Source organism: Salvelinus alpinus, chromosome 27 (assembly GCF_045679555.1).
Source record: "Salvelinus alpinus chromosome 27, SLU_Salpinus.1, whole genome shotgun sequence".
Taxonomy (NCBI): domain Eukaryota; kingdom Metazoa; phylum Chordata; class Actinopteri; order Salmoniformes; family Salmonidae; genus Salvelinus; species Salvelinus alpinus.
The window spans coordinates 4,672,343-4,695,046 of NC_092112.1; the positions used below are offsets into that span (position 1 = coordinate 4,672,343).

General features: G+C 42.9%; 2 protein-coding genes across 7 annotated transcripts in view; one reads left to right on the forward strand and one right to left on the reverse strand.

The window, feature by feature from the left end:
• LOC139555909 (PH-interacting protein-like) overlaps window positions 1–22,704 on the forward strand; it is a 142,184-nt gene that overhangs the window by 59,469 nt on the left and 60,011 nt on the right. For both annotated transcript variants that reach the window (XM_071369272.1, XM_071369273.1), the window contains exons 22-23: window positions 588–731; window positions 18,942–19,045. In XM_071369272.1, the coding sequence (XP_071225373.1) occupies window positions 588–731; window positions 18,942–19,045 (248 nt within the window). The remainder of the gene's footprint in view (window positions 1–587; window positions 732–18,941; window positions 19,046–22,704) is intronic.
• LOC139555910 (putative nuclease HARBI1) lies at window positions 1,516–5,286 on the reverse strand. 5 transcript variants are annotated; one of them, XM_071369277.1, is made up of 9 exons: window positions 4,500–5,286; window positions 4,236–4,412; window positions 4,084–4,145; window positions 3,915–4,001; window positions 3,544–3,827; window positions 3,429–3,464; window positions 2,776–3,330; window positions 2,383–2,494; window positions 1,516–2,288 (listed from the first exon to the last, which is right to left on the reverse strand). In XM_071369277.1, exons 7-9 carry the CDS (start codon window positions 2,842–2,844, stop codon window positions 1,918–1,920), a joined length of 552 nt encoding a protein of 183 aa, XP_071225378.1. In that variant the 5' UTR covers window positions 2,845–3,330; window positions 3,429–3,464; window positions 3,544–3,827; window positions 3,915–4,001; window positions 4,084–4,145; window positions 4,236–4,412; window positions 4,500–5,286; the 3' UTR covers window positions 1,516–1,917. The 5 variants fall into 4 exon arrangements, with proteins under 5 accessions (XP_071225378.1, XP_071225377.1, XP_071225376.1 ...); XM_071369276.1 differs by having other exon boundaries at window positions 2,776–3,464; XM_071369275.1 differs by having other exon boundaries at window positions 3,429–3,827.

Here is a 22,704-nt window from a genome sequence, read left to right on the forward strand (position 1 = left end):
AGCAAGGTATCACACACTGTCCACCTTCACAGAGAGAGCAAGGTATCACACACTGTCCACCTTCACAGAGAGAGCAAGGTATCACACAATGTCCACCTTCACAGAGAGAGCAAGGTATCACACACTGTCCACCTTCACAGAGAGAGCAAGGTATCACACACTGTCCACCTACACAGAGAGAGCAAGGTATCACACACTGCCCACCTTCACAGAGAGAGAGCAAGGTATCACACACTGTCCACCTTCACAGAGAGAGAGCAAGGTATCACACACTGTCCACCTACACAGAGAGAGAGCAAGGTATCACACACTGTCCACCTTCACAGAGAGAGAGCAAGGTATCACACACTGTCTACCTTCACAGAGAGAGAGCAAGGTATCACACACTGTCCACCTACACAGAGAGAGCGCAAGGTATTACACACTGTCCACCTACACAGAGAGAGAGGAAGGTATCACACACTGTCCACCTACACAGAGAGATAGCAAGGTATCACACACTGTCCACCTTCACAGAGAGAGAGGAAGGTATCACACCTCTCAAGCAAGATTCATAAAGTTCCTGTTTTCTCTTTGTCTTTTGTCAGGTCTCCTCTCCAGACTGTGTAGGGGTGGAGGAGGGGAGGAGGAGTCATGGTAACCATGGCTACCAGACGCGTGCGGCTGTGGAGGAGACGAGTCGTCACAGCGCTGAGATTGCTGATGACGACGACAACAACAGCATCTCAGAGGTACGGTTGTTGTTGTTGTTGTGAACCCAGAGGTCTGTTGTTGTTGTTGTGAACCCAGGGGCCTGTTGCACAAAACTAGGATAAGGGATTAAGCCAGGATATCTTGGTGATCCTGGCTCAATTGATCCGTAATCCGGTTGCACTAAAGATGGATAGGGGGCAGGAGGATATGTTATGGTATAAATTACCATGGAGATTTATTCTGTGGAGCTAGCCTGCTCCAGACCAGGCTAAATTCCAGGATCTATTTAATCTCATCCCTAATGTCAGTCAGCAGTCACCACAAATGGAAACCAATAGTTATTTCACTGCTCACTATACATTGTTATCACATATAACTAGACCCACTGTTATTATTTAAACGTTTGTGATCATTAATTTCAATGATTTTGGATAAAAAATGATTTTTAGATGATGTTGCTATCATTAGATAATTTACAGTTTCCCATAGACTATAAGGCTATATATAAAATGATAGAATATTAGGGCCACAGAGGGGAAAAAAACACAAGTCATAATATTGTAACCAGTTGTTTTAAAGGAGGACAGTTGTTAAAATGACAGATGTGGGGCATTTCGTGAAATTGTACTTCAGTATGGTTTCATAAACAAAGACATGCTGATGTGCCAGAATATTAAGTATCACATTGTCATAAGTATCAAAACTGTAAAAACAATATGTAGCTTTTCTGCAGAAAGAACCAGCCTCATAAATTTATGACTTTATCCTTTTTCTTCAGTGTGGCCCTAGTACTCTATCATATAAACAAATACACATTCCATATGAATATAAAAACACAATGTGTAACATTATGTTCCTTTATTGAATAAGGACAAAACAAAGCAGGTAAACCATCAGCTCCTTTCGAAACTGAAGTCACAGTGACTCTACAAGATGGAAAGCACAGAAGCCAAGCATATTATACAAAATGATACATACACATTCAAAGGTCTGTATATAACACACCCTGCATGTCTGCACACTAAAATAAATGCAGGACAAATCCATACACATCAACTGAACAGACAAATGAATGGATGCAGTAGCCTCCCTGCAGCCTTGTATTACACACAGTATACCGCACAAACATCATAAGAGGCCAAATTCGTCAAAAAACGAACCCAAAAAAACCCAAATTCCTCTGCCACCGCAGGACATATTTAACCAAAATTGAAAGCACACATACTAACTAAAATAATTCAACACATATTGGTCCCTCAGCAGCCGACCACTGTCGTCATCAGGGAAGATTGCCGGATTGTCCCAGTCCATGGCTGGTGGCACTCTGGGGGCCCTCTCCTTCCTCAGGCAGGCCACATTGTGGAGGACAGCACAAGCCACAGTAATATCACATGCCCTAACAGGGCTGACCCTTAATTTGTGAAGGCAGTGAAAGCGTGCCTTCAGGAGGCCAAAGGTCATTTCAACTCTGGCCCTGGTCCTGGCATGGGCATGGTTGTAGGCCTGCTGTGCTTCCTGGGGGTCTGTGAAAGGTGTCAGGAGAAAAGGCTGGCAGCCATACCCCCTGTCTCCCAGCAACACACCAGAGAATTCACCTGTCAACACAAAATCTCATCATTACTACCTCATAAACACAGTGATATTCTTGACACAGCCATGATGGTTATAAATAGGGGTTGTGTGGCTTACCTTGTGATAGGCACTGATAGATTTCAGAGGCCCGAAAGATTCTGGAGTCATGGACTGAGCCAGGCCATTTTGCCACAACATTGCTGATCACACAGTCAGCATTGCAGACCATCTGAAATCATAAGATGAGGAATATTACACCAATCAATGCACATCACTGGCAATGCAGAGTGTTCGTCAATGGACAATATCAAAAAGTTATGTTCACCTGAACATTAATGCTGTGAAAGGATTTCCTATTCACAAAATCGGCCTCATGGGCACCTGAGGGGGCTTTTATCCTTATGTGTGTGCAGTCCACTGCACCAATGACATTGGGGAAACCTGTCACACAAAGTAATGAGTATCCTACTATGTGTTAACAGTTGTCCTGTAATTTGTAGATCCTCTTACCTGCAATCCTATAGAACTCCTCTTTGATGTCACAGAGTCTTCTGTGGCCAGGGAAGGAGATGAAGACATCTGCTAATGCTTTGATAGCCAGACACACACTCCTTATTGTGCGGCAAATTGTGGCCTTGTTCAGCTGTTCTGCATCCCCCACTGAGTACAGGAAGGCTCCACTAGCAAAAAAGCGCAAGGCCACACAAACCATTTGCTCCACACTCAGTGCATGGCTCCGTGCAGTGCGGTGCTTAATCCTGGGACCCAGTAGTCTGCATAGATACCTGATGCCATCTGCAGAAAACCTGTATCTTTCATATAGATGGTCATCAGGGAAGGCCAGTGGGTCCAACCGGTCCCTGAAGACCCTTTCTCGCCTGAAGGCTCTCCTCAGCACAAGTGCTTCTTCATCCACCACATCTCGCACGAATGGGCATGCCATTGTCAGAGCAGAAAGGAACACACTATTTTGGGCCTTCATATAGGCTAGTGGCCACACCTGGTGCTGGGGGGGTGGGCAAAAGAGGGCGATGCCTTATAACGATGACTTGGTTGTACTGATTGCTGGGGAAATAAAAAAAAACTTAGAAAGATGCCACCGTCCTGTGTGCTCACAATAAGAGCTCATATGTCATGGCTCACTTGACTTTACGAGAATATACCTAATTTTTATTTTGAGCTGTGTCATCTTCTTGGAGCTGGGGGAGGAAAGAAAAATAATGATTAATACATTTGTGTTACAGTTAACATACAGTGTACATTGAAGGCATATCTCACCTCCCTCTCAAGTTTTTTTATTTCAAGGTCCAGTTTCCTAATTGTCCTCTTTTTTATTTCGGACTCCAGTGCAAGATTTTCCATCTTTTTCTTCTTGTACTGAATGTCTATGTCTGCCAGTTCTATTTGGCGCCGGAGGTGGTTGCCATACAACTTTCTGATAGCTTGTGAGCTCTGTGAACACAATACAATTAGCGCAGCTGGAATTTGGCAGGATGTGGTGTCCTTTTATTAATACGCACTATGTTGCCAGGCTGGTTTTCCCACTGTATAGCATCTGGGTCCTGTAAAAGAAATTAGATTTTTTGATTTTGATGAGGACTCCTCACCATTGTAGAGTAAATAGTACTTTCACAGTCTTAACATGATACCTCATGCCTTCTGGAATCCAGAGAGATGGTCTCCTCCTCATCATCGTCTCCATCATGTGCTGTTGCTGCTGCACTGGGGCCTTCACCCTATCACATTTAATCGGATTCATATTGAAGCTAGTAGACAAGACATGCCAGGCCTACAGTATGCCTTTGATGGAGTACTCACTGGATCAGCATCGTCTGGTGCTTGTGCTGGTGGCTCTAACAGGAACACAGTGCTGCCAGACACTGCAAGGCAATAGGTAAACCAAAGTCAGACAGTCCAAATTGATTCAATATGAATGTGGTTGTATCCCATGTAGAGATGGAAGGACATACCTTGAATGAAGCGGGTGGCATCTTGGGAGGAACCTATGCTCGTCTCTTTCCCCCCAGGGATCCCCTCTAAGACGGGCCTGCCTTTATTTAGCTCCAAGGCCATGTCCTCTGCTGGGGTAAGGTCAGCCTTTGGTGACCCACCACCCGTGCCTTGTCTGTGGGTATTCTTTTTCACTGCTAAAACAGTACAGACAATGTGTGAGCAGGCACCTTCTGGGTACAATATATGCTTGTGCTTTGTTAAATATTAGTCAGGGACCATACCATTCTGCAGAATGTTCTTGTATTTGATTTTGACCTGCTGCCATGTCCGTTTTGGCCCGTTCATGTTTAATCCACACACACACACACACACACACACACACACACACACACACACACACACACACACACACACACACACACATTTAATGGAGTCACACTGCAAAAAATTACTTGGTATTTTTGTCTTGTTTTCAGTAAAAATATCAAAAAATTTATCATAGCTTTATACAGTGTGATGGAGTTACTTTACACAATTTCACTCATATCTGCAGTGCATTTCAATTAAAAATTTAACCGTTTCATAATTACAGTACAACTGCATTTTTGGAGATGTGAATTAAATATTTGAATTGTAATTGTGATGTTTCAGCGGAGCGGTGAGTGTGTAATTGTGCACTACTTACGCATTCAGGCGGTCTGCAATACTTTGCCACGCTTTTTCTCTTTGCTTTATCACTGTGGCGGTGTTGCCTTTCTTCTTAATTATATCTTTTACCTCCTCGTATGCCTCCATGAGGATTTGTGCTTCCGACGGGGAAAAGTACGCGGCTCTAGTTGCCATGGTAAATCAGTTAATCTGTGATCTGTGGCGGGGTCTATTTGAGTGAGCCGTGAGCGCGCACCTATCCAGGATTGGTTTCACCTGGCTTAATGAATCCGTGTCTGCTCATCCTGGCTTGGTCTTTGTGCAACCAATTAAGCCTGGACGCACATGTTTTGGCTTCATTGAGCTCAGCTGAGTCATTTATCCCGGATGTCTTAATTCTACTTTTGTGCAACAGGCCCCAGAGGTCTGTTGTTGTTGTTGTGAACCCAGAGGTCTGTTGTTGTGAACCCAGAGGTCTGTTGTTGTTGTTGTGAACCCAGAGGTCTGTTGTTGTTGTTGTGAACCTAGAGGTCTGTTGTTGTGACCCTAGAGGTCTGTTGTTGTTGTGACCCTAGAGGTCTGTTGTTGTGACCCTAGAGGTCTGTTGTTGTTGTTGTGACCCTAGAGGTCTGTTGTTGTGACCCTAGAGGTCTGTTGTTGTTGTTGTGACCCTAGAGGTCTGTTGTTGTGAACCTAGAGGTCTGTTGTTGTTGTTGTGACCCTAGAGGTCTGTTGTTGTTGTTGTGACCCTAGAGGTCTGTTGTTGTTGTTGTGACCCTAGAGGTCTGTTGTTGTTGTGAACCTAGAGGTCTGTTGTTGTGAACCTAGAGGTCTGTTGTTGTTGTTGTGACCCTAGAGGTCTGTTGTTGTTGTTGTGACCCTAGAGGTCTGTTGTTGTTGTTGTGACCCTAGAGGTCTGTTGTTGTTGTGAACCTAGAGGTCTGTTGTTGTGAACCTAGAGGTCTGTTGTTGTGAACCTAGAGGTCTGTTGTTGTGAACCTAGAGGTCTGTTGTTGTGACCCTAGAGGTCTGTTGTTGTGAACCTAGTGGTCTGTTGTTTTTGTTGTGACCCTAGAGGTCTGTTGTTGTGACCCTAGAGGTCTGTTGTTGTGAACCCAGAGGTCTGTTGTTGTGACCCTAGAGGTCTGTTGTTGTGAACCTAGAGGTCTGTTGTTGTGAACCTAGAGGTCTGTTGTTGTGACCCTAGAGGTCTGTTGTTGTGAACCTAGAGGTCTGTTGTTGTGACCCTAGAGGTCTGTTGTTGTGACCCTAGAGGTCTGTTGTTGTGACCCTAGAGGTCTGTTGTTGTGACCCTAGAGGTCTGTTGTTGTGAACCTAGAGGTCTGTTGTTGTGACCCCAGAGGTCTGTTGTTGTTGTTGTTGTGAACCCAGAGGTCTGTTGTTGTGAACCTAGAGGTCTGTTGTTGTGACCCTAGAGGTCTGTTGTTGTGACCCTAGAGGTCTGTTGTTGTGAACCTAGAGGTCTGTTGTTGTGACCCTAGAGGTCTGTTGTTGTGAACCCAGAGGTCTGTTGTTGTGAACCCAGAGGTCTGTTGTTGTGAACCCAGAGGTCTGTTGTTGTGAACCCAGAGGTCTGTTGTTGTGAACCCAGAGGTCTGTTGTTGTTGTTGTGAACCCAGAGGTCTGTTGTTGTGAACCCAGAGGTCTGTTGTTGTGACCCTAGAGGTCTGTTGTTGTGAACCCAGAGGTCTGTTGTTGTGAACCGAGAGGTCTGTTGTTGTTGTTGTGAACCGAGAGGTCTGTTGTTGTTGTTGTGAACCCAGAGGTCTGTTGTTGTGAACCCAGAGGTCTGTTGTTGTGACCCTAGAGGTCTGTTGTTGTGAACCCAGAGGTCTGTTGTTGTGAACCGAGAGGTCTGTTGTTGTTGTTGTGACCCTAGAGGTCTGTTGTTGTGACCCTAGAGGTCTGTTGTTGTGACCCTAGAGGTCTGTTGTTGTTGTGACCCTAGAGGTCTGTTGTTGTTGTGAACCTAGAGGTCTGTTGTTGTGAACCTAGAGGTCTGTTGTTGTGAACCTAGAGGTCTGTTGTTGTGAACCTAGAGGTCTGTTGTTGTGACCCTAGAGGTCTGTTGTTGTGAACCTAGTGGTCTGTTGTTTTTGTTGTGACCCTAGAGGTCTGTTGTTGTGACCCTAGAGGTCTGTTGTTGTGAACCCAGAGGTCTGTTGTTGTGACCCTAGAGGTCTGTTGTTGTGAACCTAGAGGTCTGTTGTTGTGAACCTAGAGGTCTGTTGTTGTGACCCTAGAGGTCTGTTGTTGTGAACCTAGAGGTCTGTTGTTGTGACCCTAGAGGTCTGTTGTTGTGACCCTAGAGGTCTGTTGTTGTGACCCTAGAGGTCTGTTGTTGTGACCCTAGAGGTCTGTTGTTGTGAACCTAGAGGTCTGTTGTTGTGACCCCAGAGGTCTGTTGTTGTTGTTGTTGTGAACCCAGAGGTCTGTTGTTGTGAACCTAGAGGTCTGTTGTTGTGACCCTAGAGGTCTGTTGTTGTGACCCTAGAGGTCTGTTGTTGTGAACCTAGAGGTCTGTTGTTGTGACCCTAGAGGTCTGTTGTTGTGAACCCAGAGGTCTGTTGTTGTGAACCCAGAGGTCTGTTGTTGTGAACCCAGAGGTCTGTTGTTGTGAACCCAGAGGTCTGTTGTTGTGAACCCAGAGGTCTGTTGTTGTGAACCCAGAGGTCTGTTGTTGTTGTTGTGAACCCAGAGGTCTGTTGTTGTGAACCCAGAGGTCTGTTGTTGTGACCCTAGAGGTCTGTTGTTGTGAACCCAGAGGTCTGTTGTTGTGAACCGAGAGGTCTGTTGTTGTTGTTGTGAACCGAGAGGTCTGTTGTTGTGAACCCAGAGGTCTGTTGTTGTTGTTGTGAACCCAGAGGTCTGTTGTTGTGAACCCAGAGGTCTGTTGTTGTGACCCTAGAGGTCTGTTGTTGTGAACCCAGAGGTCTGTTGTTGTGAACCGAGAGGTCTGTTGTTGTTGTTGTGAACCGAGAGGTCTGTTGTTGTTGTTGTGAACCCAGAGGTCTGTTGTTGTGAACCCAGAGGTCTGTTGTTGTGACCCTAGAGGTCTGTTGTTGTGAACCCAGAGGTCTGTTGTTGTGAACCGAGAGGTCTGTTGTTGTTGTTGTGACCCTAGAGGTCTGTTGTTGTGACCCTAGAGGTCTGTTGTTGTGACCCTAGAGGTCTGTTGTTGTTGTGACCCTAGAGGTCTGTTGTTGTTGTTGTGACCCTAGAGGTCTGTTGTTGTTGTTGTGAACCCAGAGGTCTGTTGTTGTTGTTGTGAACCCAGAGGTCTGTTGTTGTGAACCCAGAGGTCTGTTGTTGTTGTTGTGAACCCAGAGGTCTGTTGTTGTTGTTGTGAACCTAGAGGTCTGTTGTTGTTGTGACCCTAGAGGTCTGTTGTTGTGACCCTAGAGGTCTGTTGTTGTTGTTGTGACCCTAGAGGTCTGTTGTTGTGACCCTAGAGGTCTGTTGTTGTTGTTGTGACCCTAGAGGTCTGTTGTTGTGAACCTAGAGGTCTGTTGTTGTTGTTGTGACCCTAGAGGTCTGTTGTTGTTGTTGTGACCCTAGAGGTCTGTTGTTGTTGTTGTGACCCTAGAGGTCTGTTGTTGTTGTGAACCTAGAGGTCTGTTGTTGTGAACCTAGAGGTCTGTTGTTGTGAACCTAGAGGTCTGTTGTTGTGAACCTAGAGGTCTGTTGTTGTGAACCTAGAGGTCTGTTGTTGTTGTTGTGACCCTAGAGGTCTGTTGTTGTGAACCTAGTGGTCTGTTGTTGTTGTTGTGACCCTAGAGGTCTGTTGTTGTGACCCTAGAGGTCTGTTGTTGTGAACCCAGAGGTCTGTTGTTGTGACCCTAGAGGTCTGTTGTTGTGACCCTAGAGGTCTGTTGTTGTGAACCTAGAGGTCTGTTGTTGTGAACCTAGAGGTCTGTTGTTGTGACCCTAGAGGTCTGTTGTTGTGAACCTAGAGGTCTGTTGTTGTGACCCTAGAGGTCTGTTGTTGTGACCCTAGAGGTCTGTTGTTGTGACCCTAGAGGTCTGTTGTTGTGACCCTAGAGGTTTGTTGTTGTGAACCTAGAGGTCTGTTGTTGTGACCCCAGAGGTCTGTTGTTGTTGTTGTTGTGAACCCAGAGGTCTGTTGTTGTGAACCTAGAGGTCTGTTGTTGTGACCCTAGAGGTCTGTTGTTGTGACCCTAGAGGTCTGTTGTTGTGAACCTAGAGGTCTGTTGTTGTGACCCTAGAGGTCTGTTGTTGTGAACCCAGAGGTCTGTTGTTGTGAACCCAGAGGTCTGTTGTTGTGAACCCAGAGGTCTGTTGTTGTGAACCCAGAGGTCTGTTGTTGTGAACCCAGAGGTCTGTTGTTGTTGTTGTGAACCCAGAGGTCTGTTGTTGTGACCCTAGAGGTCTGTTGTTGTGACCCTAGAGGTCTGTTGTTGTGAACCCAGAGGTCTGTTGTTGTGAACCGAGAGGTCTGTTGTTGTTGTTGTGAACCGAGAGGTCTGTTGTTGTTGTTGTGAACCCAGAGGTCTGTTGAACCCAGAGGTCTGTTGTTGTGAACCCAGAGGTCTGTTGTTGTGACCCTAGAGGTCTGTTGTTGTGAACCCAGAGGTCTGTTGTTGTGAACCTAGAGGTCTGTTGTTGTTCTGAACCTAGAGGTCTGTTGTTGTGAACCCAGAGGTCTGTTGTTGTGACCCTAGAGGTCTGTTGTTGTGAACCCAGAGGTCTGTTGTTCTGAACCTAGAGGTCTGTTGTTGTGAACCCAGAGGTCTGTTGTTGTGAACCCAGAGGTCTGTTGTTGTTGTTGTGACCCTAGAGGTCTGTTGTTGTGAACCCAGAGGTCTGTTGTTGTGAACCTAGAGGTCTGTTGTTGTTGTTGTGAACCCAGAGGTCTGTTGTTGTGACCCCAGAGGTCTGTTGTTGTTGTTGTGACCCTAGAGGTCTGTTGTTGTGAACCTAGAGGTCTGTTGTTGTGAACCCAGAGGTCTGTTGTTGTGAACCTAGAGGTCTGTTGTTGTTGTTGTTGTGAACCCAGAGGTCTGTTGTTGTGAACCTAGAGGTCTGTTGTTGTTGTTGTTGTGAACCTAGAGGTCTGTTGTTGTGAACCCTAGAGGTCTGTTGTTGTGAACCTAGAGGTCTGTTGTTGTGAACCTAGAGGTCTGTTGTTGTTGTTGTTGTGAACCCAGAGGTCTGTTGTTGTGAACCTAGAGGTCTGTTGTTGTTGTTGTTGTGAACCTAGAGGTCTGTTGTTGTGAACCCTAGAGGTCTGTTGTTGTGAACCTAGAGGTCTGTTGTTGTGAACCCAGAGGTCTGTTGTTGTGAACCTAGAGGTCTGTTGTTGTTCTGAACCTAGAGGTCTGTTGTTGTGAACCCAGAGGTCTGTTGTTGTGACCCTAGAGGTCTGTTGTTGTGAACCCAGAGGTCTGTTGTTCTGAACCTAGAGGTCTGTTGTTGTGAACCCAGAGGTCTGTTGTTGTGAACCCAGAGGTCTGTTGTTGTTGTTGTGACCCTAGAGGTCTGTTGTTGTGAACCCAGAGGTCTGTTGTTGTGAACCTAGAGGTCTGTTGTTGTTGTTGTGAACCCAGAGGTCTGTTGTTGTGACCCCAGAGGTCTGTTGTTGTTGTTGTGACCCTAGAGGTCTGTTGTTGTGAACCTAGAGGTCTGTTGTTGTGAACCCAGAGGTCTGTTGTTGTGAACCTAGAGGTCTGTTGTTGTTGTTGTTGTGAACCTAGAGGTCTGTTGTTGTGAACCCTAGAGGTCTGTTGTTGTGAACCTAGAGGTCTGTTGTTGTGAACCTAGAGGTCTGTTGTTGTTGTTGTTGTGAACCCAGAGGTCTGTTGTTGTGAACCTAGAGGTCTGTTGTTGTTGTTGTTGTGAACCTAGAGGTCTGTTGTTGTGAACCCTAGAGGTCTGTTGTTGTGAACCTAGAGGTCTGTTGTTGTGAACCTAGAGGTCTGTTGTTGTGAACCTAGAGGTCTGTTGTTGTGAACCCTAGAGGTCTGTTGTTGTGACCCTAGAGGTCTGTTGTTGTTGTTGTTGTGAACCCAGAGGTCTGTTGTTGTGAACCCTAGAGGTCTGTTGTTGTGAACCTAGAGGTCTGTTGTTGTGAACCTAGAGGTCTGTTGTTGTGAACCCTAGAGGTCTGTTGTTGTGACCCTAGAGGTCTGTTGTTGTGACCCTAGAGGTCTGTTGTTGTGACCCTAGAGGTCTGTTGTTGTGACCCTAGAGGTCTGTTGTTGTGACCCTAGAGGTCTGTTGTTGTTGTGACCCTAGAGGTCTGTTGTTGTTGTTGTGACCCTAGAGGTCTGTTGTTGTTGTTGTGAACCCAGAGGTCTGTTGTTGTTGTTGTGACCCTAGAGGTCTGTTGTTGTTGTTGTGACCCTAGAGGTCTGTTGTTGTTGTTGTGACCCTAGAGGTCTGTTGTTGTTGTTGTGACCCTAGAGGTCTGTTGTTGTGAACCCAGAGGTCTGTTGTTGTGACCCCAGAGGTCTGTTGTTGTGAACCCAGAGGTCTGTTGTTGTGAACCCAGAGGTCTGTTGTTGTGACCCTAGAGGTCTGTTGTTGTGACCCTAGAGGTCTGTTGTTGTGAACCTAGAGGTATGTTGTTGTGAACCTAGAGGTCTGTTGTTGTGAACCCAGAGGTCTGTTGTTGTTGTTGTTGTGAACCCAGAGGTCTGTTGTTGTTGTTGTTGTGAACCCAGAGGTCTGTTGTTGTTGTTGTTGTGAACCCAGAGGTCTGTTGTTGTTGTTGTTGTGAACCCAGAGGTCTGTTGTTGTTGTTGTTGTGAACCCAGAGGTCTGTTGTTGTCAGTTAGGACTATGATCTTTTCTGTTCCATTTTAAAATGAAGTGCAGCTTATAAAGGCTTCGTAAAGCCTTCATAATTACTTCACATGTTACAAATTGTCTATAACGGTATATCATGCTTTATAAAGGGTTGATAAATGTGGCATAACTGTGTGACTTAACCCAGTATGTTGAATATGATATAAACATGTATATTATAAAGGGTGGCATAAGCATTGCTTAATAAAGGCCTTATAAGTCATATTAAATTGAGGCTTCACAAAGCATTTATAACCCTGTCATACATCTTGGTGGAGCATTGCAACAAAGGATAGAGGGCTGGATTCCCGGGTAAAAGTGTCTATACTATATGACTATAAAACATTTCTAGGATGGCCCAGCTTCTTTCCCTCTTGGGTGCATATTGGACCTGACTTCAACTTCCCCCACAATGCTGTGCTGCAGATGACAACACTTTAGTCGGACATTTTTCAATCTGTTCAGTCCTTTTCAATCTGTTTAGTCCTTTTCAATCTGTTTAGTCCTTTTCAATCTGTTTAGTCCTTTTCAATCTGTTTAGTCCTTTTCAATCTGTTTAGTCCTTTTCAATCTGTTTAGTCCTTTTCAATCTGTTTAGTCCTTTTCAATCTGTTTAGTCCTTTTCAATCTGTCTAGTCCTTTTCAATCTGTTTAGTCCTTTTCAATCTGTTTAGTCCTTTTCAATCTGTTTAGTCCTTTTCAATCTGTCTAGTCCTTTTCAATCTGTTTAGTCCTTTTCAATCGGTTTAGTCCTTTTCAATCTGTTTAGTCCTTTTCAATCGGTTTAGTCCTTTTCAATCTGTTTATTCCTTTTCAATCTGTTTAGTCCTTTTCAATCGGTTTAGTCCTTTTCAATCTGTTTAGTCCTTTTCAATCGGTTTAGTCCTTTTCAATCTGTTTAGACCTTTTCAATCTGTCTAGTCCTTTTCAATCTGTTTAGTCCTTTTCAATCTGTTTATTCCTTTTCAATCTGTCTAGCCCTTTTCAATCTGTTTAGTCCTTTTCAATCTGTTTAGACCTTTTCAATCTGTCTAGTCCTTTTCAATCTGTTTAGTCCTTTTCAATCTGTTTAGTCCTTTTCAATCTGTTTAGACCTTTTCAATCTGTCTAGTCCTTTTCAATCGGTTTAGTCCTTTTCAATCTGTTTAGTCCTTTTCAATCGGTTTAGTCCTTTTCAATCTTTTTATTCCTTTTCAATCTGTTTAGTCCTTTTCAATCGGTTTAGTCCTTTTCAATCTGTTTAGTCCTTTTCAATCGGTTTAGTCCTTTTCAATCTGTTTAGACCTTTTCAATCTGTCTAGTCCTTTTCAATCTGTTTAGTCCTTTTCAATCTGTTTAGTCCTTTTCAATCTGTTTAGTCCTTTTCAATCGGTTTAGTCCTTTTCAATCTGTTTAGACCTTTTCAATCTGTCTAGTCCTTTTCAATCTGTTTAGTCCTTTTCAATCTGTTTAGTCCTTTTCAATCGGTTTAGTCCTTTTCAATCTGTTTAGTCCTTTTCAATCGGTTTAGTCCTTTTCAATCTGTTTAGTCCTTTTCAATCGGTTTAGTCCTTTTCAATCTGTTTAGACCTTTTCAATCTGTCTAGTCCTTTTCAATCTGTTTAGTCCTTTTCAATCTGTTTATTCCTTTTCAATCTGTCTAGTCCTTTTCAATCTGTTTAGTCCTTTTCAATCGGTTTAGTCCTTTTCAATCTGTCTAGTCCTTTTCAATCTGTTTAGTCCTTTTCAATCTGTTCAGTCCTTTTCAATCTGTTCAGTCCTTTTCAATCTGTTCAGTCCTTTTCAATCTGTTTAGTCCTTTTCAATCTGTCTAGTCCTTTTCAATCTGTTTAGTCCTTTTCAATCTGTTTAGTCCTTTTCAATCTGTTTAGTCCTTTTCAATCTGTTTAGTCCTTTTCAATCGGTTTAGTCCTTTTCAATCTGTTTAGTCCTTTTCAATCGGTTTAGTCCTTTTCAATCTGTTTATTCCTTTTCAATCTGTCTAGTCCTTTTCAATCGGTTTAGTCCTTTTCAATCTGTTTAGTCCTTTTCAATCGGTTTAGTCCTTTTCAATCTTTTTATTCCTTTTCAATCTGTTTAGTCCTTTTCAATCTGTTTAGTCCTTTTCAATCTGTTTAGTCCTTTTCAATCGGTTTAGTCCTTTTCAATCTGTTTAGACCTTTTCAATCTGTCTAGTCCTTTTCAATCTGTTTAGTCCTTTTCAATCTGTTTAGTCCTTTTCAATCGGTTTAGTCCTTTTCAATCTGTTTAGTCCTTTTCAATCGGTTTAGTCCTTTTCAATCTGTTTAGACCTTTTCAATCTGTCTAGTCCTTTTCAATCTGTTTAGTCCTTTTCAATCTGTTTATTCCTTTTCAATCTGTCTAGTCCTTTTCAATCTGTTTAGTCCTTTTCAATCGGTTTAGTCCTTTTCAATCTGTTTAGTCCTTTTCAATCTGTTCAGTCCTTTTCAATCGGTTTAGTCCTTTTCAATCTGTTTAGTCCTTTTCAATCTGTTTAGTCCTTTTCAATCTGTCTAGTCCTTTTCAATCTGTTTAGTCCTTTTCAATCTGTTCAGTCCTTTTCAATCTGTTCAGTCCTTTTCAATCGGTTTAGTCCTTTTCAATCTGTTTAGTCCTTTTCAATCTGTTTAGTCCTTTTCAATCTGTTTAGTCCTTTTCAATCTGTCTAGTCCTTTTCAATCTGTTTAGTCCTTTTCAATCTGTTTAGTCCTTTTCAATCTGTTTAGTCCTTTTCAATCTGTTTAGACCTTTTCAATCTGTCTAGTCCTTTTCAATCTGTTTAGTCCTTTTCAATCTGTTTAGTCCTTTTCAATCGGTTTAGTCCTTTTCAATCTGTTTAGTCCTTTTCAATCGGTTTAGTCCTTTTCAATCTGTTTAGACCTTTTCAATCTGTCTAGTCCTTTTCAATCTGTTTAGTCCTTTTCAATCTGTTTATTCCTTTTCAATCTGTCTAGTCCTTTTCAATCTGTTTAGTCCTTTTCAATCGGTTTAGTCCTTTTCAATCTGTTTAGTCCTTTTCAATCTGTTCAGTCCTTTTCAATCGGTTTAGTCCTTTTCAATCTGTTTAGTCCTTTTCAATCTGTTTAGTCCTTTTCAATCTGTCTAGTCCTTTTCAATCTGTTTAGTCCTTTTCAATCTGTTCAGTCCTTTTCAATCTGTTCAGTCCTTTTCAATCGGTTTAGTCCTTTTCAATCTGTTTAGTCCTTTTCAATCTGTTTAGTCCTTTTCAATCTGTTTAGTCCTTTTCAATCTGTCTAGTCCTTTTCAATCTGTTTAGTCCTTTTCAATCTGTTTAGTCCTTTTCAATCTGTTTAGTCCTTTTCAATCTGTTTAGTCCTTTTCAATCGGTTTAGTCCTTTTCAATCTGTTTAGTCCTTTTCAATCGGTTTAGTCCTTTTCAATCTGTTTATTCCTTTTCAATCTGTCTAGTCCTTTTCAATCTGTTTAGTCCTTTTCAATCGGTTTAGTCCTTTTCAATCTGTTTAGTCCTTTTCAATCGGTTTAGTCCTTTTCAATCTGTTTAGACCTTTTCAATCTGTCTAGTCCTTTTCAATCTGTTTATTCCTTTTCAATCTGTCTAGTCCTTTTCAATCTGTTTAGTCCTTTTCAATCGGTTTAGTCCTTTTCAATCTGTTTAGTCCTTTTCAATCTGTTCAGTCCTTTTCAATCGGTTTAGTCCTTTTCAATCTGTTTAGTCCTTTTCAATCTGTTTAGTCCTTTTCAATCTGTCTAGTCCTTTTCAATCTGTTTAGTCCTTTTCAATCTGTTTATTCCTTTTCAATCTGTCTAGTCCTTTTCAATCTGTTTAGTCCTTTTCAATCGGTTTAGTCCTTTTCAATCTGTTTAGTCCTTTTCAATCTGTTCAGTCCTTTTCAATCGGTTTAGTCCTTTTCAATCTGTTTAGTCCTTTTCAATCTGTTTAGTCCTTTTCAATCTGTCTAGTCCTTTTCAATCTGTCTAGTCCTTTTCAATCTGTTTAGTCCTTTTCAATCTGTTTAGTCCTTTTCAATCTGTTCAGTCCTTTTCAATCGGTTTAGTCCTTTTCAATCTGTTTAGTCCTTTTCAATCGGTCTAGTCCTTTTCAATCGGTTTAGTCCTTTTCAATCGGTTTAGTCCTTTTCAATCTGTCTAGTCCTTTTCAATCTGTCTAGTCCTTTTCAATCTGTTTAGTCCTTTTCAATCTGTTTAGTCCTTTCCCTACTTCCTTTTTCCTGCCAAATTCCATTTTCTCAATTTTTCCCAGTTTTTTTTCAGGTTTTCCCCATATCGATTGGACACACCTGTCTATATAAGGTCCCACAGTTGACAGTGCATGTCAGAGCAAAGACCAAGCCATGAGGTCGAAGGAATTGTCCGTAGAGCTCCGAGACAGGATTGTGTCGAGGCACAGATCTGGGGAAGGGTACCAAAACATTTCGGCAGCATTGAAGGTCCCCAAGAACACAGTGGCCTCCATCATTCTTAAATGGAAGAAGTTTGGAACCACCAAGACTCTTCCTAGAGATGGCCGCCAGGTCAAACTGAGCAATCAGGGGAGAAGGGCCTTGAACCCAATGGTCACTCTGACAGAGCTCTAGAGTTCCTCTGTGGAGATGGGAGAACCTTCCAGAAGGACAACCATCTCTGCAGCACTCCACCATTTAGGCCTTTGTGGTAGAGTGGCCAGACGGAAGCCACTCCTCAGTAAAAGGTACTTGACAGCCCTCTTGGAGTTTGCCAAAAGGCACCTAAAGACTCTCAGACCATGAGAAACAAGATTCTCTGGTCTGATGAAACCAAGATTTAACTCTTTGGCCTGAATACCAAGCATCACGTCTGGAGGAAACCTGGCACCATCCCTACGGTGAAGCATGGTGGTGGCAGCATCATGCTGTGGGGATGTTTTTCAGCGGCAGGGACTGGGAGACTAGTCAGGATCAAGGCAAAGAGGAACAGAGCAAAGTACAGAGAGATCCTTGGTGAAAACCAGCTCCAGACCTCAGACTGGGGAGAAGGTTCACCTTCCAACAAGACAACGACCCTAAGCACACAGCCAAGACAACACAGGAGTGGCTTCGGGACAAGTCTCTGAATGTCCTTGAATGGCCCAGCCAGAGCACGGACTTGAACCCGATTGAACATCTCTGGAGAGACCTGAAAATAACCTGACAGAGCTTGAGAGGATCTGCAGAGAAGAATGGGGGAAACTCCCCAAATACAGGTCGCCAAGCTTGTAGCATCATACCCAAGAAGACTTGAGGCTGTAATCACTGCCAAATGTGCTTCAACAAAGTACTGAGTAAAGGGTCTGAAAACTGATGTAAATGTGATTGTATTTATTTTTTTACAAATATAAATGTGCAGAAAATGATGGCGTATTGTGTGTAGAGTGACGAGGGGAAAAAACAATTTAATCCATTTTAGAATAAGGTTGTAATGTGGAAAAAGTCAAGGAGTCTGAATACTTTCCAAATGCACTGTATGTGATAGGTGGCTATCTTCAGATGAATGCACTAGATGTGATAGGTGGCTATCTTCAGATGAATGCACTAGATGTGATAGGTGGCTATCTTCAGATGAATGCACTAGATGTGATAGGTGGCTATCTTCAGATGAATGCACTAGATGTGATAGGTGGGTCGCTCCAGATGAGACCTTCTGCTGAATGGATAAATTGTAACGGAGAAGTATATTTATAGTCAGAAATGTCCTTGTTTTTGAAAGAAAAGCACAAGAAGACTCGAGGCTGTTAAAGGTGCTTCAACAAAGTAATGAGTAACAGGATTGAATACTAATGTAAAGGTGATATTTCCTTTTATTTGTAATACTTTTGCAAAAATGTCTAAAAACATGTTTTTGCTTTGTCATTATGGGCTATTGTGCAGCCTTGCGAGGGTTAACACGTTTAAATGTTTTACTCACCTCGGCTACAGTGAAGGAGAGCCCGCAGGTTTTGGTAGCGGGCCGTGTCAGTGGCACTGTATTGTCCTCAAAGCGGGAAAAAAGTTATGTCGTCTGTCTGGGAGCAAGACATCCTGGTCCGCGACGGGGCTGGTTTTCTTTTTGTAATCCGTGATTGACTGTAGACCCTGCCACATACCTCTTGTGTCTGAGCTGTTGAATTGCGACTCTACTTTGTCTCTATACTGGGACTTAGCTTGTTTGATTGCCTTGCGGAGGGAATAGCTACACTGTTTGTATTTAAATGAGGTATTTAAATGAGGTATTACTGAGGTATTTAAATGTGGTTTTACTGAGGTATTTAAATGTGGTATTACTGAGGTATTACTGAGGTTTTACTGAGGTATTACTGAGGTATTTACATTTAAACCACACCAGGTATTCCTCTTCTGTTCCCATGCTGGATACCAGGGCTTGATTACAACCTGTTACAATGGTACCAACATTGTGGCTGATCTTTCAACGGGGGAGTAGACGTGTTAAAGACCTGACTGGGTCCAGCACCATGTGGTATGACTCATTATATTGTTGTTAAAGACCTGACTGGGTCCAGCACCGTGTGGTATTTCATCAAGGTTAGTGTTTCTTTAGGTTGGGGGCTTTCATCAAGGTTAGTGTTTCTGTAGTTAGGGGGCTTTCATCAAGGTTAGTGTTTCTGTAGTTAGGGGGCTTTCATCAAGGTGTTTCTGTAGTTAGGGGGCTTTCATCAAGGTGTTTCTTGGTGTACCATCTTGACTATATTGAATTCTATTGCAGTGAACTTACTGAGTCAAGTACTTGTCAACATCACTGCCTAACACAGTCAGAAAGTCACAATGATGGCTCCACCCATTTCCACAATCTATCTCATAAACATCTGATTTGAAACCGAACCCTAACTAACGAAGGCCAAGGTCGATGTGTTGTTCCACCAGGACTTCCGCACATGTGGGTGGGAAGGAGATTAGGTGTAATGTGACTAACATGACTTTAGAGGGTATGCCATCATTCAGCCCAACATATCACCCTTTATAAACGCTTATGTTTATTTAGTATTCAACGTAGTGAGTAATGTCACACGGTTATGCCACATTTATCAACCCTTTATAAAGCATGACATACTGTTATACATGCTTTGTGAAACATTTACTGTATATGTCGTGCTTATGAAGGTGAAATCTCTCTTTCTCTCTCTCTCTTCATCTATATCTCCCTCCTCCCTCTCCTCTGCCCCTCTCTCCTCCCTCTCCCTCCTCTTCTCCCCCCTCCCTCTTCTCCCCCCTCCTCTCCTCCCTCTCCCTCCTCTTCTCCCCCGTCTCTCTCTCCAGGGAGAGGTCGATGTGCATCCTAACCCTGTGAATGGGAACTCTTCAGAGGAGGAGAAGGAGGAAGAGGAGAAGGAGCCCTGGCCTGAAGACCACAGCAGCTCCAGGTAGGAACCAACACAGACCACAGCAGCTCCAGGTAGGAACCAACACAGGCCACAGCAGCTCCAGGTAGGAACCAACACACACAGACCACAGCAGCTCCAGGTAGGAACCAACACACAGACCACAGCAGCTCCAGGTAGGAACCAACACACACAGACCACATCAGCTCCAGGTAGGAACCAACACACACAGACCACAGCAGCTCCAGGTAGGAACCAACACACACAGACCACAGCAGCTCCAGGTAGGAACCAACACACACAGACCACATCAGCTCCAGGTAGGAACCAACACACAGACCACAGCAGCTCCAGGTAGGAACCAACACACACAGACCACAGCAGCTCCAGGTAGGAACCAACACACAGACCACAGCAGCTCCAGGTAGGAACCAACACACAGACCACAGCAGCTCCAGGTAGGAACCAACACACACAGACCACAGTAGCTCCAGGTAGGAACCAACACACAGACCACAGCAGCTCCAGGTAGGAACCAACACACACAGACCACAGCAGCTCCAGGTAGGAACCAACACAGACCACAGCAGCTCCAGGTAGGAACCAACACACACAGACCACAGCAGCTCCAGGTAGGAACCAACACACACAGACCACAGCAGCTCCAGGTAGGAACCAACACACAGACCACAGCAGCTCCAGGTAGGAACCAACACACACAGACCACAGCAGCTCCAGGTAGGAACCAACACACAGACCACAGCAGCTCCAGGTAGGAACCAACACACACAGACCACAGCAGCTCCAGGTAGGAACCAACACACACAGACCACAGCAGCTCCAGGTAGGAACCAACACACAGACCACAGCAGCTCCAGGTAGGAACCAACACACAGACCACATCAGCTCCAGGTAGGAACCAACACACACAGACCACAGCAGCTCCAGGTAGGAACCAACACACACAGACCACAGCAGCTCCAGGTAGGAACCAACACACACAGACCACATCAGCTCCAGGTAGGAACCAACACACAGACCACAGCAGCTCCAGGTAGGAACCAACACACACAGACCACAGCAGCTCCAGGTAGGAACCAACACACAGACCACAGCAGCTCCAGGTAGGAACCAACACACAGACCACAGCAGCTCCAGGTAGGAACCAACACACACAGACCACAGCAGCTCCAGGTAGGAACCAACACACAGACCACAGCAGCTCCAGGTAGGAACCAACACACACAGACCACAGCAGCTCCAGGTAGGAACCAACACAGACCACAGCAGCTCCAGGTAGGAACCAACACACACAGACCACAGCAGCTCCAGGTAGGAACCAACACACACAGACCACAGCAGCTCCAGGTAGGAACCAACACACAGACCACAGCAGCTCCAGGTAGGAACCAACACACAGACCACAGCAGCTCCAGGTAGGAACCAACACACAGACCACAGCAGCTCCAGGTAGGAACCAACACACAGACCACAGCAGCTCCAGGTAGGAACCAACACACACAGACCACAGCAGCTCCAGGTAGGAACCAACACACAGACCACAGCAGCTCCAGGTAGGAACCAACACACAGACCACAGCAGCTCCAGGTAGGAACCAACACACACAGACCACAGCAGCTCCAGGTAGGAACCAACACACAGACCACAGCAGCTCCAGGTAGGAACCAACACACAGACCACAGCAGCTCCAGGTAGGAACCAACACACACAGACCACAGCAGCTCCAGGTAGGAACCAACACACAGACCACAGCAGCTCCAGGTAGGAACCAACACACAGACCACAGCAGCTCCAGGTAGGAACCAACACACAGACCACAGCAGCTCCAGGTAGGAACCAACACACACAGACTGCTATTTAGTCACTGTTGCTATAGTGACTAATCTGATTAATTTGTTTGCTATAGTGACTACTTTGACTCACTCTAATTACTATGATATTCACATAGTGACTGATATTCACATAGTGTCTGATATTCATATAGTGACTGATATTCAAATAGTGACTGATATTCACATAGTGTCTGATATTCATATAGTGACTGATATTCAAATAGTGGCTGATATTCACATAGTGACTGATATTCATATAGTGACTGATATTCATATAGTGTCTGATATTCATATAGTGACTGATATTCATATAGTGTCTGATATTTATATAGTGACTGATATTCATATAGTGACTGATATTCACATAGTGACTGATATTCATATAGTGACTGATATTCATATAGTGACTGATATTCATATATTCATATAGTGACTGATATTCATATAGTGACTGATATTCATATAGTGACTGATATTCATATAGTGACTGATATTCATATAGTGACTGATATTCATATTGTGACTGATATTCATATATTCATATAGTGACTGATATTCATATAGTGACTGATATTCAAATAGTGACTGATATTCATATAGTGACTGATATTCATATAGTGACTGATATTCATATATTCATATAGTGACTGATATTCATATAGTGACTGATATTCAAATAGTGTCTGATATTCATATAGTGACTGATATTCATATAGTGACTGATATTCATATATTCATATAGTGACTGATATTCACATAGTGACTGATATTCATGTAGTGACTGATATTCATATAGTGACTGATATTCATATAGTGACTGATATTCATATATTCATATAGTGACTGATATTCATATAGTGACTGATATTCAAATAGTGTCTGATATTCATATAGTGACTGATATTCATATAGTGACTGATATTCATATATTCATATAGTGACTGATATTCATATAGTGACTGATATTCATATAGTGACTGATATTCATATAGTGACTGATATTCATATAGTGACTGATATTCATATTGTGACTGATATTAATATAGTGACTGATATTTATATAGTGACTGATATTCACATAGTGACTGATATTAATATAGTGACTATGATATTTATATAGTGAATGATATTCATATAGTGACTGATATTCATGTAGTGACTGATATTCATATAGTGACTGATATTTATATAGTGACTGATATTCATGTAGTGACTGATATTCATATAGTGACTGATAATCATATAGTGACTGATATTCATATAGTGAATGATATTCATATAGTGACTGATAATCATATAGTGACTGATATTCATATAGTGAATGATATTCATATAGTGACTGATATTCATATAGTGACTGATATTCATATAGTGAATGATATTCATATAGTGACTGATATTCATATAGTGACTGATATTCAAATAGTGTCTGATATTCATATAGTGACTGATATTCATATTGTGACTGATATTTATATAGTGACTGATATTTATATAGTGACTGATATTCACATAATGACTGATATTCACATAGTGACTATGCTATTTATATAGTGACTGATATTCATATAGTGACTGATATTCATATAGTGACTGATATTCATATAGTGACTGATATTCATATAGTGACTGATATTCATATAGTGACTGATATTCATATAGTGACTGATATTCATATTGTGACTGATATTTATATAGTGACTGATATTTATATAGTGACTGATATTCACATAATGACTGATATTCACATAGTGACTATGCTATTTATATAGTGACTGATATTCATATAGTGACTGATATTCATGTAGTGACTGATATTCATATAGTGACTGATATTCATGTAGTGAC

Coding starts and splice junctions, on each gene's coding strand:
- LOC139555910 (XM_071369277.1), bottom strand. CDS start 2,844: ATGTCTTCATCTCCTTCCCTGGCCACAGAAGACTCTGTGACATCAAAG. Junction 2,495..2,775: donor GGAGTTCTATAGGATTGCAG/GTAAGAGGATCT, acceptor TTATGATTTCAG/ATGGTCTGCAATGCTGACTG. Junction 2,289..2,382: donor CTATCAGTGCCTATCACAAG/GTAAGCCACACA, acceptor TTGTGTTGACAG/GTGAATTCTCTGGTGTGTTG.